Below are 15,899 nucleotides of genomic sequence, written 5' to 3'. Positions count from 1 at the left end.
TGGCAGCCTCCAGCATGAGGGAAATCTGTTCCCTCTGGCTCCCCAGCCACCACCCTTGTCCTGGGCGGGTTGCAGGTCGGGAAGCGAGTTAGGTGAGTTCAGGACAAGCAGGTACATGCACTTGCTGCTGCTGCCCGGAGGTGGGGTGCAGCGGGAACCCCGTGTGATCACACCCAGGAATCGATGGCATGGGGAGAGACGTCCAGCGCTGGGACTCGGAAAGGAAAGCTTTATTGGTCTCCCGATAGGTGTAGTAGTAAACAGGGCAGTGTTAGTGCAAACCGAGGTGCCTCGCTGGCTTTGGTTTTTTTGGTCCTTACGTAAGGCACAATATTTGCCGTGAAAACAGTGAGATACAAACATCTGTAACAGGTAGCAAGCGTATTATAACATCAGCTGGTCTCAACCATGAATGTAACAGTAGTGTTTCTGCATTAGCCCTTGGAAGAAACCCTTTGATTTTCTTCCTGGAATACAGCCGTGGCTGGACAAGACCCGACACCCAAAAGAACCGTGTCCTCAGCCCTTCCAGCTGTTGGTTTTGGACAGGATGGAAGGCACAGAGCAGCCACGGGTCTCCAGCATGGGTGGCTGCAGGGGGTACGGGGTCTCGCTGGTGCGGAACCTGCCCTGGAGCAGAGGGGGCGCCCAGGTGAGCACAGGAGGCTACAGGTAAGGAACCCAACTGGTGCTGTCTGACCTACACGCACCTGCAAGGCTCGTGAAGCCCACGGTGCAGGGCGAGATGGGAAGCCTGACCCCATTTCCCCATGACTGAAGGTGGAAATGGGCCGAACTGGTGAAGGACACAGCTCAGCACCCGTCTTGGGGGTTGCTGGTTCCTCCTGCGCTGGTTCCTCCCCTTCCTTCCCTGCCAGCCTCGCAGGGCAGGAGGGATGGAGCACAGGACCAGAGCTCGGGCTGTACTGGTACCCACTGGGTGCCACCAGGGCTGCTGGTGTTGGCTGGAGGCAGAGCGTGCCAGATGATTTTAAATACCCATTGGGAGGGACACAGGGCAGATAGAAGTAACTGCCATTAGGGAAGGGGGTTGAAAGTTGCATCCCCTGCTGATGAAGGGCTCAGTGTGGTGGCGAGGTGAGGACTTGGGAGTTTCCTGGCCCCCTCCTGCCCTTCAGCATAACCATTCCTTGATCCTGGTGTGAGCTTCTCTCCCTCCAGCCTCCCGAGGACACCGGAGCCCAGCTGTCCCAGGACTGTCAGCCGCAGATATCAGACAGTTGGAGTGAAAAGCACCTTTGGGTTAAGTGGAGTCACGAGTGTGAGCCTGGCAGCAGTGGGAGGTGAGAGGCGAAATCGGTAAAGGTTAGGAATGGGCTGTGCAGAACCGTGCCGCAGGCCTGGCTTTGCTCTCAGCTGGAGGCTGTAAACCAGAGCTGGAGGAGCGAGTCAAGGATGTGGCAGGTCTAGTACACGGCTTCCCAAGTCCCCAAAGCTGCTGTGGAGGGCTGGGTGCACTCCAGCATCACCTCCGCGCTGCAGGCTCCTTCACACTGTGCTCGGGGCTAGTGTCTGGTCACCAGAGGGTTGTAACAAACCCCTCTCCTGGAACCGTTAGTTCAGTGTTGAATCCCAGAAAGAATGTCGTGCCGATGGACAAACCTCCTCCTCGCTGGCTCCTGCACCAGCTCCCACAGCTGGGAGGCCATCAGATGCTGGAGTGGTGTGGGAGGAAAGCCTTCCTAGCCCAGGCTGGTGCTGCCTGGCACAGCAGTGGAGACGGCAAGGCTGCTTCCAGCTAAAACAGCGCTAATTCCGTGATGGTCCCTGCAGTGCTGGCATTGGAGGTGGAAGAGCCAGGGAGGGGGCTGCTTTTCCAGCCCCGGCTGGGCTGCCCTGCAAGCCGTTATCTGCTTTTGTCGGCGGGTGAGTGGCCGTAGAGCCGAGCGGCTTTGCGGCAGATGAGCCTGAACCAGTAGAGCTGGGGGGCGATGAGGGAGGCGTTGGCAATGTTGCAGTGCAGGGGGATGCGGAAAGGCACCATGTAAACAGGGATTCCCACCTGCCTGCCGTAGGCCGCGTACATGAAGGGGAAGAGGAGAATACGGCAGAGAAAGAAGGTCACCAGGATGAGGATCCCATTCACCTTGTGCAGCATCGTGTCGTGCATTTTGAGCTGGTGAAGGAAGGAGACAAACGTGTGGTGAGCACAGGGTGAGCAGCGCCTCATTGCTCCCTGGGTGCTGGTGGTGCTGGGAGCATGGAGGTGAGCACACAGGAGGTGTGGAATCATAGAATCACTAGGTTGGAAAGGACCCGCTGGATCATCAAGTCCAACCATTCCTATCAGAGCGTTTGGAGGGAGCAGGAAAGTGGGATGGGAAGGGAGGTGTTTGGGGCAGAGGGCTAGGAGAGGGAGGGAGTGTGGTGCAGGGGGAGGGCAGCCCCCAGTTTGGGGATGCTGCTAGGCATGCTGCTTACTGGGGGAAAGGGATGGGAGCCTAACAGGAGGGTGGGAGGAAAGCAGCACTAGGGGGAAGCTTGGGTTTACAGCTCTGAGATCCCCAGCTCTGCTGCTGAGTGAACAGGGGCTGATGGAGAAGGGCAGGGAAAGGGTACAAATTACTGTGGGGTTCCCAAACCCAAGCCCCGTCCCTCCTCACCTACCTGCATGAGGATTTTGCCCAGCGATACAAAGGGCGTGCTCAACTCCGCTATCAAGATGCAACCCACGAAGAAGTCCCCCAGCTCTCCCCTGAAGTGCTGCAAATAAAGACAGCGGTGAAGAGGGAGCCCTCCTGGAGAGGTGGCCAGGAGCCAACAACAAGCATCTCCAGGGGGTCACGGGCTCCTGCCCATCAGAGATTGCAGCCACGCGGGGCTCCTCGTGCCCTGCATTTTCCACAGGGGCCGTGCCCAGCCCTTACCTGGGTGATGGGGGTGAGCACGATGAGGATGAAGAGGTGGTGGGTCACCATCAGCCGTTCCTGCAGAAGGAAGCTCCGCACGCTGGCCAGCGAGTGCTTCTTCTCGGCAACTCCTCTCTCCTGGCTCTTGTGCCAGTGGCAGAGGTACATGACGTAAATGTCGTAGGTCATGTAGGGAACGAGGACCCAGATGTACTCCACAGCCAGCCAGTGCCTAGGGGAGGAGCAGAGCACACGCGGGCATCGCGACGGCGCTGAGCACCTCACGATGCTCTCGAAGCTGGAAGAGAATCTTTAGTTTTGAAATGGAAGCAGTGGATTTTGAGGCTAAGAGGTGTTGAGGCTTAACTTGATTTGGCTCACGGGAGAAAAAAAAAAAAGTACCTGGTACGCATGGAGGGCTGCCCCGGCTGCACGCTCGGCTGTGCCAGGCACCGAGCTCGGCCCAGCCAAGCACAAACACGGCGCTAACGGGAGGATCTTGATTAGCTCTGCAGACGGGTGTTTGCTGTGTGGGCCACGGGCACAGCACTGCTCGGGATCCAGCACTAATCCGACACCTTTGCAGCAGGTAATCTCCCCTAAGCCCTGGAACACCCAGAGCGGATGCTTGGTAGGAGAAAAACTCCAAGACTCTTTCCTTTCTGCCTGTCCCATCGCTTCAGCTGGCTGCCTAACCCGGGGAGTGCTTGGAAAGCACCCAGAGACCTCGGAGTTAGAGATGTCTGGCCTGGAATTTAGAGTGAAGTGCAAAATATCTAATATAGGCAATAAACCCCCACGAGACGTTTGACTGTTGGGAAATAATTGCAGGCAGCTGCCTGTTCCCAACGCACATCGGAATCTTGCTTGCACAATCGGGGCAGCAGCAAACCCTGCTCTGCAGGGAGATTGGGCTCCTTAAAACGTCCCGAGTGAAATCACACTGATAAAAATATAAATAAAAAAAGAGTATGTAGCTTGGGGCTCAAATAAATCTGCTATTGCTCTCTTGCTGTCCCAAGAAAAATGTCATTGCCTGCATTCCTGTTCTGGACAGAAAAATGTGAGTGATGTAAAGCAGGGAGGGGAAGTGACCAGCTATTGTCTTTGCAAAACTTGCCCAGGGCTTTGGAGGGCACTTACAGTGCCGGATATATAACGATCAGCTGCCTATGTGATTAAATTGGGGAATTTTAGTGCAACCTTTGTGATGCTTCCTGGCTCTCTGTCTTGCTGTCATTCTCAAAGAGGTTCCCCACTGAGCGCTGGGCTACGTTTCCTCCAGATTCAAAGAAAATCGAGGTCTTTGGCCACAAAGTGTTTGCATGGAGCTGCTGGCCTTGAGAACAGCCGGGCAAACACAGTGCTCTGGGGAGAATCATAGAATCACCAGGTTGGAAAAGCCCCATCAGATCATTGAGGGCTGCCAACAGCACCTTCCATCCTTTCAGGTCTGGGATTTATCTGTACAGCAGATATTTTAGAGCAGAGGGGTAACTCATCAGACTGCCTGCGTTAAGAGGGACTGAGCAATTTGGGTAGATCTCACTATCTAGGGCGAGGTAAGACGTTGCACATCTGTGTATTAAAGGCAAGTCTGCAGAAACTGAGAGGGCAGCCCTCCCTAAAACCCAGTGTGATGGTCAAATTCCAGCTCAGCGTAATTATCTTCTTCCCTCCTACAATTTTCTCTGCTGTTCTGGATAATAGCTCTGGGTTTAAGCCTTCTGACCCAGATTGTGCTATCGCTCCTGCTGACAGCCACATCTGGAGCAGTTTATCTCAGAGCATGGAGGACAAGGCGCTGTGATTCTCCTTCTGAATAAACCCCATACTCGCCTTCTCGTTTCCGTTTGGCATGGAAAAGTGATGTACCTTTAAAACTCAGTTCTCGCTAGGTCTGGTTGACTCATTAGCAATTTCAGATTCCAGCAAGAAGAATCCCTGCCCCTTTCAAAGTGATGAAATCTTTATTTTTTGCTCGCCTACAAGCCCATGATCCAGCCCATCCTCAAAGGGAGACCCGCCAAACTGGCAGAGATGCCCAGGTCTGAATGCATCGAGCTAGGCAGTGCCTTTCAGGGGGGTGTACGTGGCCCAAGCCTTCTCCCAAAGTGGAGGAAAGAGGAAAGAGAACGTGGTTTTCCTCTCCCCTTTGTACATGCAAGCCTTTGGCATCAAATATTCCAGCTGCGAGCTGGCCAGGCACAGCCTCCGCGCGATCCCTGCAGGATAGCGAGGCTGTCAGACAATTACCTGTCGTACACCACGTCCTTGCAGCTAAGAACAACCACAATCCCGGACGCTGTTGCCATCGTAGCTTGGACGGTTGACACCAACCTGAAAGCGAGCGAGAGGAAGCGGGTCACCCCAAACGTCACCCCAGCCGTGGTTGCACTCAGAGCTGTCAGCGCTCAAACACCTACTCCGTGCACATCCCAAAGCCTTCACACAGCGAGAAGCATCACTCCCCGCACCCAGGCAGCGTGGGATGTGGCTGTGGTGGTTGTTCGCTGGTCCTTTCCGTGCCTGGTTCCCCCATTATCCTGCCCGGTTCCCCCCGTTATCCCGACCACTACCCCCTGTTACCCTGCCTGATTCCCCCTGTTATCCCACCTGGCTCCCCATTATCCTGCCTGATTCCCCCATTATCCTACCCAGTTCTCCCCGTTATGCCATCTGGTTCCCCCCATTATCCCACCTGGTTTCCCCCATTATCCTGTCCAGTACCCCCTGTATCCTGACTGGTTCCCTGTTATCCCACCCAATACCCCCTGTATCCTGCCCAATTCCCCCTTTATCCCCCTGGTCCTCCATTATTCTGCCCGGTCCCCTGTTACCCAACCCGGTACCCCCATTATCCTGCCTGGTTCTCTGTTATCCTGCCCGGTACCCCCGTTATCCTGCCTGGTTCTCCGTTATCCTGCCCGGTAGCCCCGTTATCCTGCCTGGTTCCCCATTATCCCGCCTAGTTCCTCCCGTTATCCTGCCTGGTTCCCCTCATTATCCCGTCCGGTTCCCCTCATTATCCCTTCCCGGTTCCCCTCATTATCCCTTCCCGGTTCCCCTCACTATCCCTCCCGGTTCCCCTCATCATCCCTTCCCGGTTCCCCTCATCATCCCTCCCGGTTCCCCTCATCATCCCTTCACGGTTCCCCTCACTATCCCTTCCTGGTTCCCCTCATCATCCCTCCCGGTTCCCCTCATCATCCCTCCCGGTTCCCCTCATCATCCCTTCACGGTTCCCCTCACTATCCCTCCCGGTTCCCCTCATCATCCCTCCCGGTTCCCCTAATCATCCCTCCCGGTTCCCCTCATTATCCCTCCCGGTTCCCCTCATTATCCCTTCCCGGTTCCCCTCATCATCCCTTCCCGGTTCCCCTCATCATCCCTTCCCGGTTCCCCTCACTATCCCTCCCGGTTCCCCTCATCATCCCTTCCCGGTTCCCCTCATCATCCCTTCACGGTTCCCCTCATCATCCCTCCCGGTTCCCCTCATTATCCTTCCCGGTTCCCCTCATCATCCCTTCACGGTTCCCCTCATCATCCCGCCCGGTTCCCCTCATTATCCCGCCCGGTTCCCCTCATCGTTCCCGTTCCCCGTTCTCCCGGCGGGTCCCGGTCCCGGTGCGGTACCTGCCGCTGAGGAGGATGCGCTCCTTGAGGCTCCATCCCGGGGCCGCGCGGCGCAGCAACCGGATACAGAGGACGAAGAGCCCCGGGAAGAAGACGGAGGCGAGGAACAGCGTCCGCCACATCGGGACGATCGCCGCCTCCCCGCGGCCCCGTTCGGCTCCGTTCGGCTCGGCCTGGCTCCGTTCGCCTCCGATCTACTCGGTTCAGCTCCGTTGGGCTCCGTTCGGCTCAGTTCGGTTCCGTTCGGCTCAGTTCGGTTCCGTTCGGCGCGGTTCGGCCCCGTTCGGCTCGGTTCGGCCCCGTTCGGCTCAGTTCGACTCGGTCCGGCCCCGTTCGGCTCAGTTCGGCCCCGTTCGGCTCGGTTCAGCTCCGTTTAACTCGGCTCGATTCGGTTCCGTCCGGCTCCGTTCGGCTCCGCTCGGCTCGGTTCAGCGCCATTCAACCCGGCTCGGCTCCGTTCGGTTCGGCTGGCTCCGGCCCCACCGGGACGCGCCCCGCACCGCCGCCCCAGGCCCCGCCCCCTCGGGAGGCCCCGCCCCCATCGGAGCACCTAAGCCACGCCCCCTACCCGGTAAACCACGCCCATTTAGTGTATCTTTCCCGCCCACCGCGCGGGTGGGGCTGGGTCCTCCCGCATCCCGTCGTGCCGCGCGGCCCGGAAGTGGCGGTCGCCATGGAGGAGGACGAGCCGGAGCTGGAGGCCGGGCTGGAGGCGGCTCTGGAGCTCGCACCCGCCGTGCAGGCCGCGATCGAGCAGGTGCGCGGGGACGGGCAGGGCCTGCCTGGTGAGAGGGGCCGGCTCTGGGTACGGCCCGGCCCGGCCCCGCTCCGGGAGAGCTCCGGGTCCCCCTGGAGCCCCCTAGGCCTGCTGCGGCCCGGGTGTGGCGCGGGCTTTGCCGGTGTCCCCGGGCCAGCCTGGTGCTGCGGGGTCTCCCCCCGCCCTGGCGGGGCTGAGCAGGCCCCATCTGCTTGCTTAGGATGCAGGGCACAGGCTCTGTTCCTCACCAAATCCCTGTTACTTATATATAAGTGTCCTAATGGAGTCCAGTGCCCTGCGGCTCGCTCGATGTCAGGACGGTTTAAATGTCTTGGCTCGGCTTTTGTGATCAATAGGAACTTTAGGGCGTTAGAACCTTGGGTATCATGAAAAAAATCTTCACTGAAAGGGTTCTCAGGCTCTGACGGAGGCTGCCCAGGCTGGTGGTTGAGTCCCCACCCCAGGAGGTGTTTAAAAGATGAGGGTATGAGGTGCTCAGGGATATGGTTTAGTGGTGGACAGGGACAGTTGGGCTTGATGATCTCAGAGGTCTTTTCCAATCTAGTGATTCTATAATATGTTCCAGCTGAAGTCCTTCAGTGCTCCTGGAAATCGTCTGTGCTGCTTGGAGCCCAGTAAAACACGAGATGAAATCTCTTGTGTCTTGGAGTCTGTGACTGAGCTTTTGCCCTGGCTTCAGCCAGCCCTTCTGTCCAATGAGCTCTCTCTCATAGTGGAAGTCAGTGGACAGACATAGGAGCCAACTCTCAGAAGAACATTTTCTCCCTTTCTTGAGCACTGAGGGCTTGCGGATCACTTTTAACAACTCCTCTTAAAGAAAGAGAGCATGCGTGTGGTGGTTGGCACAGCACCTCATGTGAGCCCAGCCCCTGAAGGTGGGGAACATGACACAGTTTCTCTGCAGGTGCTGTGCCAGCTTTGGGTTATTATTGCTTTAAAAAGACATCCCTCACCCTCAGTCTTTGTATGAGATTAGCACACCTGGCAGTAAAACATTGTGTGATTTTTGCTGAAACCTTGAGAGTTGCTAAATTAAGTAGCAGCTTCTAAAGGAAACCTGATCTTGTCCACTTTGTAGATCCTGTATGTTTGAAAGCAGAAGCCTGGTTCAATTTCTAACATCATATAAGCAAAGAAAGTTACCCAATGGCATTTTCATCAAGCACAAAATGTCTCTCCTATGTAAAATACATCTTTTAGAGACAGTCTTGACTTCAGGTTTTGAGCAATTCAGACTCCACGAGCAATTCAGACTCCACCGTATCTCTGGCTGAGTTATTTTTGTGGGTAACAAAGCTGTAGGCAGATATTTGCATCCTGAGCAAGGGGAGATATTTGTGATAACATTGCCTCCTGCCTTCTGTCTTTCCTCACTGGCACTTCCCAACCCCATAATCTTGTTCTTGTGAGTGTTCCTTAATCAGCTTTGGCCAAAACCTGACAGGTTCTGATTAAATGAGCAGAACTGGCTCAGCTGACTCCTGCCTGAAGCAGGGTAGGGAGTGCACGCAGGCTGGTGCTCCACCAAACGTCACTTCTGGTTAATGGGCTGTGACGACCTGGGAGCAGCTACCTCAGCCTGCAGCCTTGATCTCTATCTGCGGTTTGAGAGGGGAGTTCCAGACTAGTTTTTATCTCACATCGTGCTTCTTGCTTCAGCTGCTCTCAGTGCTTGTGGAATTAGGGATTAATTGAACCTCCAGGAGCTGTGGGCCCAGAGCAGGACAGGCTGGTTGTGATGCTGCGACCCTCCTCTCACATGGCCTAATGGCAGAGCCCCTTCCTCACTCCCTCTGACCTCATGCACATTTAGCTGCTGCCTGCTTCTTGGCCACAGGAGTAGCTTTGGGAATGCTGCTGACGAGCCCCGTTTCAGGGAGAAGTTGCTTCCATTTGAACGATCTCACAAAACTGCTGCTTTTATGCAGCGTGTGCGTAAATATGTAAAGCAATGTAAATGCTGCACGTGGCCAGGGCAGTGTGCAGAGGTGATGCTGCGGTCTGAGCTGCGCAGGGTTTTGGCTGTGGAGTGCAGAGCTGGTAGCTGTATAAATAGAGAATTAATATGGTAGCAGAGAAGGGAACACAGTGTTTTTCAGTCTGTGGGGACAAAAAGCAAAGCCTGGCAGCTGTGTTTGCATTGTTTGAGCTACTTCTGAGATCTGTTTGCACCACAGCTGCTCTTTCCCCTTTCCCGTGGGTAGGAAGAACTATTCAGCAGATTCTGTTTCGCTGCTTCTTTATTCATGTGAAAGCAGCAAATCCAACTCTCCAGAGAACTTGTACAACCATTTCTTAATACATCGTGTTTTCTATTACGTGGCTTTGAAAAGCAAATCCTCTACCTCTCACTGCGGAGCCTTGCAAAGCCCAGGCAAGGATCCGAGCAGTGCCTCAGCAGGGGCTTTCACTTCCAGACAGCACAAAAGCATCAGCGTGGTTTGGGATGCATAATTAATGGATTACGTCCCTTGGAATTCTTTACATAATCGATTGTACTGGGGCTGTGTGTGGAAGCATCATGTTTTATTATCTGTGATAACCCAGGCTGATATACACAGGGATTTTAATCAGTTGGAGACCCCCAGAGCATGTAGGTGCTTTACTCCTGGGCAGAGGCCTGACTGCTCTCTGTGTGTGCTTGTTAGAACAGCGCTGTGAAACACAGTCGGAAATGAGTGCAGAGGTAATGAAAAGCAGTAGATACTGTGTAAAGTTACAGCAGTTAATGGTGATGTGTTGTTGATTTTATTTGTTTTCCTCCCTCTCTGCAGGTATTTCCCAGCCAAGATCCCCTGGACAGAGCAGATTTCAACGCTGTGGAGTATATCAACACTCTCTTTCCTACTGAGCAAGTAAGTAACACTCACAGTGTGGCCCTCTCAGTGTGAGAAGTAACCTGGTAGTAAATGAGGTCCGTTTAAACCTGTACCCAAGCTTTTTCTTTTACACAGTAACACAGGTAGTAAGGCTGTAACCGTAATCACATCTTAAATTCGCATCTCACAAGGTTCACTGTCATTATGTAGTTCCTTTCCACCCAAGGTGCTTGCTGCAGTAAAAAACGTGCTTTGATCTGTAGAAATACATTTGTTTTCTACATACAGGTTTCCCTTGCAGTAAATTGCATAACTTGCCATGTATTAATAACTTGTGAATCCTCAGGGGTTTTAACCAGATGAAGCAGGTGTTGCCTGTGAAATGTCACTAGAGAGTCATCCATGTTTGGAATCTATTGTTTCTTTTGAGATGTAAAGAAAGAGATTGCTGTGGGCTCATATCCGTACTTTGTCTTCCCCAAATCAGCCCCGGAGACAGTTTCGGACTAGGATAGTTAAAAAAAGGAGGTGCTTCTGCAGCCGAAGATTGGGTTGTGAGGTAGCTCCATCATTTACTGTGTTTAAGATCCTCTGCAGCACTGGTTTTTTTGGCTTTCAGCTGTTTTTAGTCAGTTTGCTGGTGGCCCTGGCTTGGCTTTTTTCCCTTTGCCAGTACAAGAGGGCGATTTCCCCTGCAGTGCCCCACTGCAGCTCCAGCAGCAGCCAGGCCTCATCTACCCCCTGTGCTGGGAGTCTGAGCTCTGTGGGAGGCTCTCTGCCTGGGAAAGTCGAAGGCTTGGTCCCCACTGCCCGCTGGAGGTCAGTGTCACCACAGCATTCTGGGAGCTGTGTCAGGAATCGGGGCGCCCTGCTGGGTCGGGGCTGGCTGCGAAGCTGGGAGCCTCTGGCACTTGCACTGTCCCTGCCCTGTCTTTTGTGACCTGAGGAGCAGCTGAGGTGCTGTATGTCTCAGTTCCTCCATCTGTAAACTAAAGTCATTGCTCGCTTTATGAAGTGCCACACGTAAGAAAGTTATTACAGCCAATGTGTATCATGGTTAAAGGTTCCTTGTTTCACTTTGCTCTGTTTTTTTTCACGTTGTAGTCTTTGGCAAACATCGATGAAGTTGTGAATAAAATCCGACTGAAAATAAGGTAAATGTTTCACCATTTCATTGCTGCTCAGGTGGTGGGGAGCGTGGTTGTCACTGAGACTTCATGAATATGGCCTTTGTACTAGAATTGATAGGAATTAATTTGATCAGTCTGAACTCCCATAGTGGGACAGAGACATAAATGACTCCCTATAATTATAATTCTTTATTATACTTTGCCCATGTTGTATAATATGAGTCTTTCTCATTATTTTAGCTGATGGGTTACAAAGTAGAGCTGTGAAAAAACAGTGAACAAAGAATCAACAAGTACCAAATTTTGGTACAGTCTGAAGGCTGGGAGAGCAAACTGCTCAGAAGATTTGGTTGCTGAAAATTTATTCTGTTTGTGAGGTCAAAATAACAATTGTAAGACATCTTATTTTGTACTTTTTATTGTCGTTATTGGTACTAAATGAAAAAAAAAAATATTGGTGTGCAGGAAATACTTAAATTTTCTGTGCAGCCTGGCATTACCAACCTGGCATTACCAACCTGGAATTATTGAGGCAACGCCTCAGTATGTAGAAAGTGGAAATGAAAACGGGCAAGGGAAAACTGATAATGTTGCTTGAGGGAAGAGAAATGCGAGAAGCCTTGATTAAATTAAGAAATGGATTTTTGTTTTTGCAATGGGAATGTTAAGTTATGTAAGACAGTGGTGTCCTATGGAGAGAAAGAGGAGAAATAAGCATGAGTTTAGCCTTGGTAGCACCAGCTTTTTTATTTTAAATGTGTTCTGTAGCTTTCAATGTTCTCACAACTGCTTGGGTCAGGCACATATAGGATGAGTTTGACATTATAGATTCTTTTCTCCAGGAGATTGGATGACAATATTCGAACGGTAGTGAGAGGACAGACCAACGTGGGACAGGATGGCAGGCAGGTACGTGCGCCTCATCTCCAGTCATGCCAAGGGTTCTCATCCTGCGATGCTCAGCAGGGAAATGGCTCTGGCAGGCAGAAACCCGCTCTCGCTGTCAGGGAGGTGTTTGTGCTGTCTCTTACACTAAAGTCTTTGCAAGCTTCTTACTGAACAACTGTTCGGGCCTGTGTTCTGGTTACTCTCCAAAGGGAAGTGAATGAGGAGTTGATTAAAAAAGTCAAAAGCCAAACCAGGAAGCTTTCAGTTGTGCCACTCTGAAGGTAATGATAAAATGAACAGGATTAAATAGGTGCAAGCACATTAACTGCTGAGTAAAGATCAATAAAAGGCTATTTAGCATCTTAACTAGGTTGTTTGCTTAAACTATCCCGAGTTGCCAGCGACTGAGCCTCATGATGGACTGTCAATTTGTCTTGCATGTCTTATTCAGTGATCAGATTTTCACTTGTCTCTTGCTTGACAGATGTGTTAGCTGGGAGTACAGTATCGAACAGCATGGCCACTGCTGCAGTGTTTGTAAACGCTGAGCTTGGTCCATGTATTATCTGATTTTGAGGTATTGCCCAGTCCTGCTCCATTTCCTGTGTCTGAACATTAATGCCTCAAATCGTCAGTCGTGCTGCTTTCCCCACTGTCAACACTGACTCATCTTTTCAATACCAGATTTAAGACTGGTTTGCTGGGATGTGGTGGTCGTTCCCTTACCAGCACAGCTGACTGTGTTTTCCACTTCTTGGCCTGTGTTTCTAATCCTAGATCTGCCACAGAGTCTGTGGGCTTGAGTGAATTACTCTAATTTGTATTGCTTTCAAAAAATGCAAGACGCTTACCTCTCCTAGGAGAACTTGTTTAAGGTTTGCATGGTTGCCTGAGAACTGCTATTAAACTGGGGATGTACTTGGGATGTGGAATACCGAGGAGTTGGCGCTGCCTCTAATCGCTGTGCAGGGGTGAGACAAGAAATCGAGTGTGGAGATAATTACAGAAATTGAGGAAGTGGAAATGAGTACAGCACTTAAAGTTTGGTCATGGTTGGAAAGCTGGTGCTGTTGTAGCCTTTTGGGCCGGTTTGAAGTGATAGATTCAGAGAAGATCACAAAAAGAAGTGGGATCAAGAAGAGCTGAGAGTGAGAATTGCCCCAAGTGCCTCAGGACTTGCAGATCCGAAGGATGAACGTGGTGAGAGGTGAACAAAAGCAGTGCCACAGTCAGCTGTGCTTGCACGATAAGAGAAGTGTCTGTGATTCTGTTAGATTCAGAAGCTTTTATTAGAGCTTTGCTTTATGTTGGTGCCTTCTCACTCTTTAATCTCTTTGAAGTTCTCCAAAGCTTTTAGGAATAGACTTGGACAGTATCCTGCTCTGAAGTGCTGGGGAGGCAGATTTGTCTATGCAGCCCGTCATTTAGTTTGATTGTTAAGGAACCAGTTAAACTCCTGTCCAGCTAAAAATCTTCAGATGTGCTCGTGTATGTGGTGCATCTACGCAGGGCATCTTTCGAGTGGCCTGGAACTACAGTTAATCTCGAATACTCCTGTATTTAGCTGTGAATTTTCTCATTTTCCCTTACTTTGCTCCTTGGCAAGGTAGAAGCAGACTTTGAGACAGATGCCAGGGCCCTGCAGTTGCACTGACAGCGTGGGCCAGGGTCAGACAGTCTCCCAGAAGCCTTACAGTCGTTCCTTACTTTGAGATCCTAATTGAAACCATTTGATTATTCAAAGTGTTAGTTCTCTGGTAAGAAAATTTGTTTGAATCTGAAATGCTGTGGGTTTTTCTTTCTGTTTCCAGTCCAAGTCCATGGTTCCACACTTGTATGTGCATTTTATGTGTGAATCACTGGAACCAGATTGTTAGAGTGGCAGGATTCATCTGACTCTTGATGTTTAAAGCAGTAAAAGAGCGTCAGCCAGCTCAGGCCTTGGATGTTAGCTGGTCAGAGGGACCCGCAGCAGAGGAGGTCACCTTACAGCACTGGGGAATGCTTGAATTACATTTCAGTTTGGGATGAAATCTTATATTTGTCTCTCCAGAACCAGATGGAGGAAGGAGAAATATTTGCTGGTTCTGTCACCCCCTGCACTCCTTTCTCCAAGCAGTCTGTTCTATGTGCTAGCTAGGGGAATGAGGCAACATTTTTCACGTGACCACCCTGTTGATAGCTGGTTGTGGGGGCATAAACTTTGCTTTTCAGCTTCATCTGCCTGTTTCTCTGCTGAAGAGTGCCTTTGTTTCACCTGCTTATTCTCAGTGGAATCAAGGACTTGGAACTGTTACATTTTTACAGAGCAAAAGGCTTGGCTTCTCCCACTCAGAGAGAAAGGGTTTAATTTTCCAGTGTATAGTAAGAAACTGGTTTGAAACAACTGAAAGCAAGGTGCCTTTGAGACAGTCAGTGCTCTGCTTGGGAGGGAGTCAGTGCTGCTGAAAAGGGGCTTTTTCCCTTATTTACTTTTTCTGGTAGTAGTTAGTAGTTTGGTTCCACAATATAATTAGGTTCTTTTTCTACTGATCTTCTATTCTTATTAAATTTGTAGGAAATTTGTTTCCTCAAGACCGATATTTCCCTGCAAAATTTGATCAAAGCCTACACAGTGATAGGCACTGTCATCCTCTGAGCCCCTCCCTTAGGAGGCCCAGGATGAAGATCGTTATTGCATTTTATTATTTTGACCACAACTGCAAACTGCTCTTGATTAATAAAGAAACAGTTGGCAGGCAGCTTTTGCAATAGGTTTGAAACAAAGCTTAAAACCAGCCACAGGGAAAAGTTTAATCTGCATATACCTTTTTCCATTTGTAACGTTTCTTACCATATGGGGTGTCTATAGCCTGTGGTCTGCAGTACTTGCAGCAGACGAGCTTTGGAAAAAGCCATTCCTGTCTTTTGACATATTTCCATCCCCTAACACCCCGTGACCTAAGATGAACGATGCATTCTACCATGTCCTTGAAACTGCATGCTGTAAATAAAAATGCCTCTGACCTCTGATGTTGTAGCTACTTGAATTTCAGTGGGATCTCAGTGTCCTGTGTACTTACTGCAAGACTGGACCTGGGAAGTGTTTTGCAAAAGCTTCTTTTCTTTGGTTACATCCTCTCCTAACACCTCACGATGCAAGCTGTAGTCAGCATTTGCCACAGTTGCCTGGCTGCGTGGTATTGGAGCTAGAGGAACCCTTCTTTTCTGGAGAATAAATAATAGTTTTCATCAACATCCTTTCAATCTCTGACTTCCTTCCAAAGGAAACATAAACCTCATATGCAGTGGTAGGTGGAAAAAAGTTCTTGTTTGAGTCAAAGCAAGGCAGGAGGGGTTTTCCTGCTCTCAGCTGTGTGTGTTAGCTGTGTCCTGCCTGCCTCGGCAGTGCTGCATGCATGAGCAGTTGCTGTCCCTGCTGCTCATGGAGGTGAGGGTGCATCCTGTGCTGTTTGTGGAGAAGCTGATTCAGGAAGCTCATCATTGGCTTTTCCATCTCCCCTCAGCCCTAACCATTCAACAAGGGGCTGGGAATCTTTTGTAGGCTGTTGGTTCTGGTGCTGCCCAAATCACCTGGGACCCACCATCAGCTAATCTCTTCTTTTTAGCAGTATGTTTGGAGACCAATGATACCAGGTGGGTTCCTAGAAGACAAACCGAGGGTATTTAGTCTTTAACAGCTTGCTTTCTCTTTGAGGAAGGGGTCATTTGCAAGCTGAGCCCAGCAAAGCAGCTTTCCCTCCCACACAGAGGAGCTGTGCTTCCCTCAGCCTTGTTG

At 51.2% G+C, this 15,899-nt stretch overlaps 2 protein-coding genes across 3 annotated transcripts in view; one reads left to right on the top strand and one right to left on the bottom strand.

Moving 5' to 3' along the window:
* Positions 1–209: 209 nt before the first annotated feature.
* TLCD3A (TLC domain containing 3A) lies at positions 210–6,965 on the bottom strand. The gene is made up of 5 exons (XM_069874049.1): positions 6,507–6,965; positions 5,127–5,210; positions 2,889–3,102; positions 2,629–2,724; positions 210–2,137 (listed from the first exon to the last, which is right to left on the bottom strand). Exons 1-5 carry the CDS (start codon positions 6,626–6,628, stop codon positions 1,868–1,870), a joined length of 786 nt encoding a protein of 261 aa, XP_069730150.1. The 5' UTR covers positions 6,629–6,965; the 3' UTR covers positions 210–1,867.
* Positions 6,966–7,133: 168 nt separating this feature from the next.
* Positions 7,134–15,899, top strand: part of VPS53 (VPS53 subunit of GARP complex) — a 63,490-nt gene continuing 54,724 nt past the window's right edge. For both annotated transcript variants that reach the window (XM_069874260.1, XM_069874259.1), the window contains exons 1-4: positions 7,134–7,263; positions 10,059–10,139; positions 11,208–11,257; positions 12,076–12,142. In XM_069874260.1, coding sequence (XP_069730361.1) covers positions 7,180–7,263; positions 10,059–10,139; positions 11,208–11,257; positions 12,076–12,142 — 282 coding nt within the window. In that variant the 5' untranslated portion in view covers positions 7,134–7,179. The remainder of the gene's footprint in view (positions 7,264–10,058; positions 10,140–11,207; positions 11,258–12,075; positions 12,143–15,899) is intronic.

The sequence above is a fragment of the Phaenicophaeus curvirostris genome, chromosome 21 (assembly GCF_032191515.1).
Source record: "Phaenicophaeus curvirostris isolate KB17595 chromosome 21, BPBGC_Pcur_1.0, whole genome shotgun sequence".
In the NCBI taxonomy this organism is placed as follows: Eukaryota; Metazoa; Chordata; class Aves; order Cuculiformes; family Cuculidae; genus Phaenicophaeus; species Phaenicophaeus curvirostris.
The sequence above is the reverse complement of the archived record's forward strand: the minus strand, read 5'-3'. Positions and strand labels throughout refer to the sequence as shown.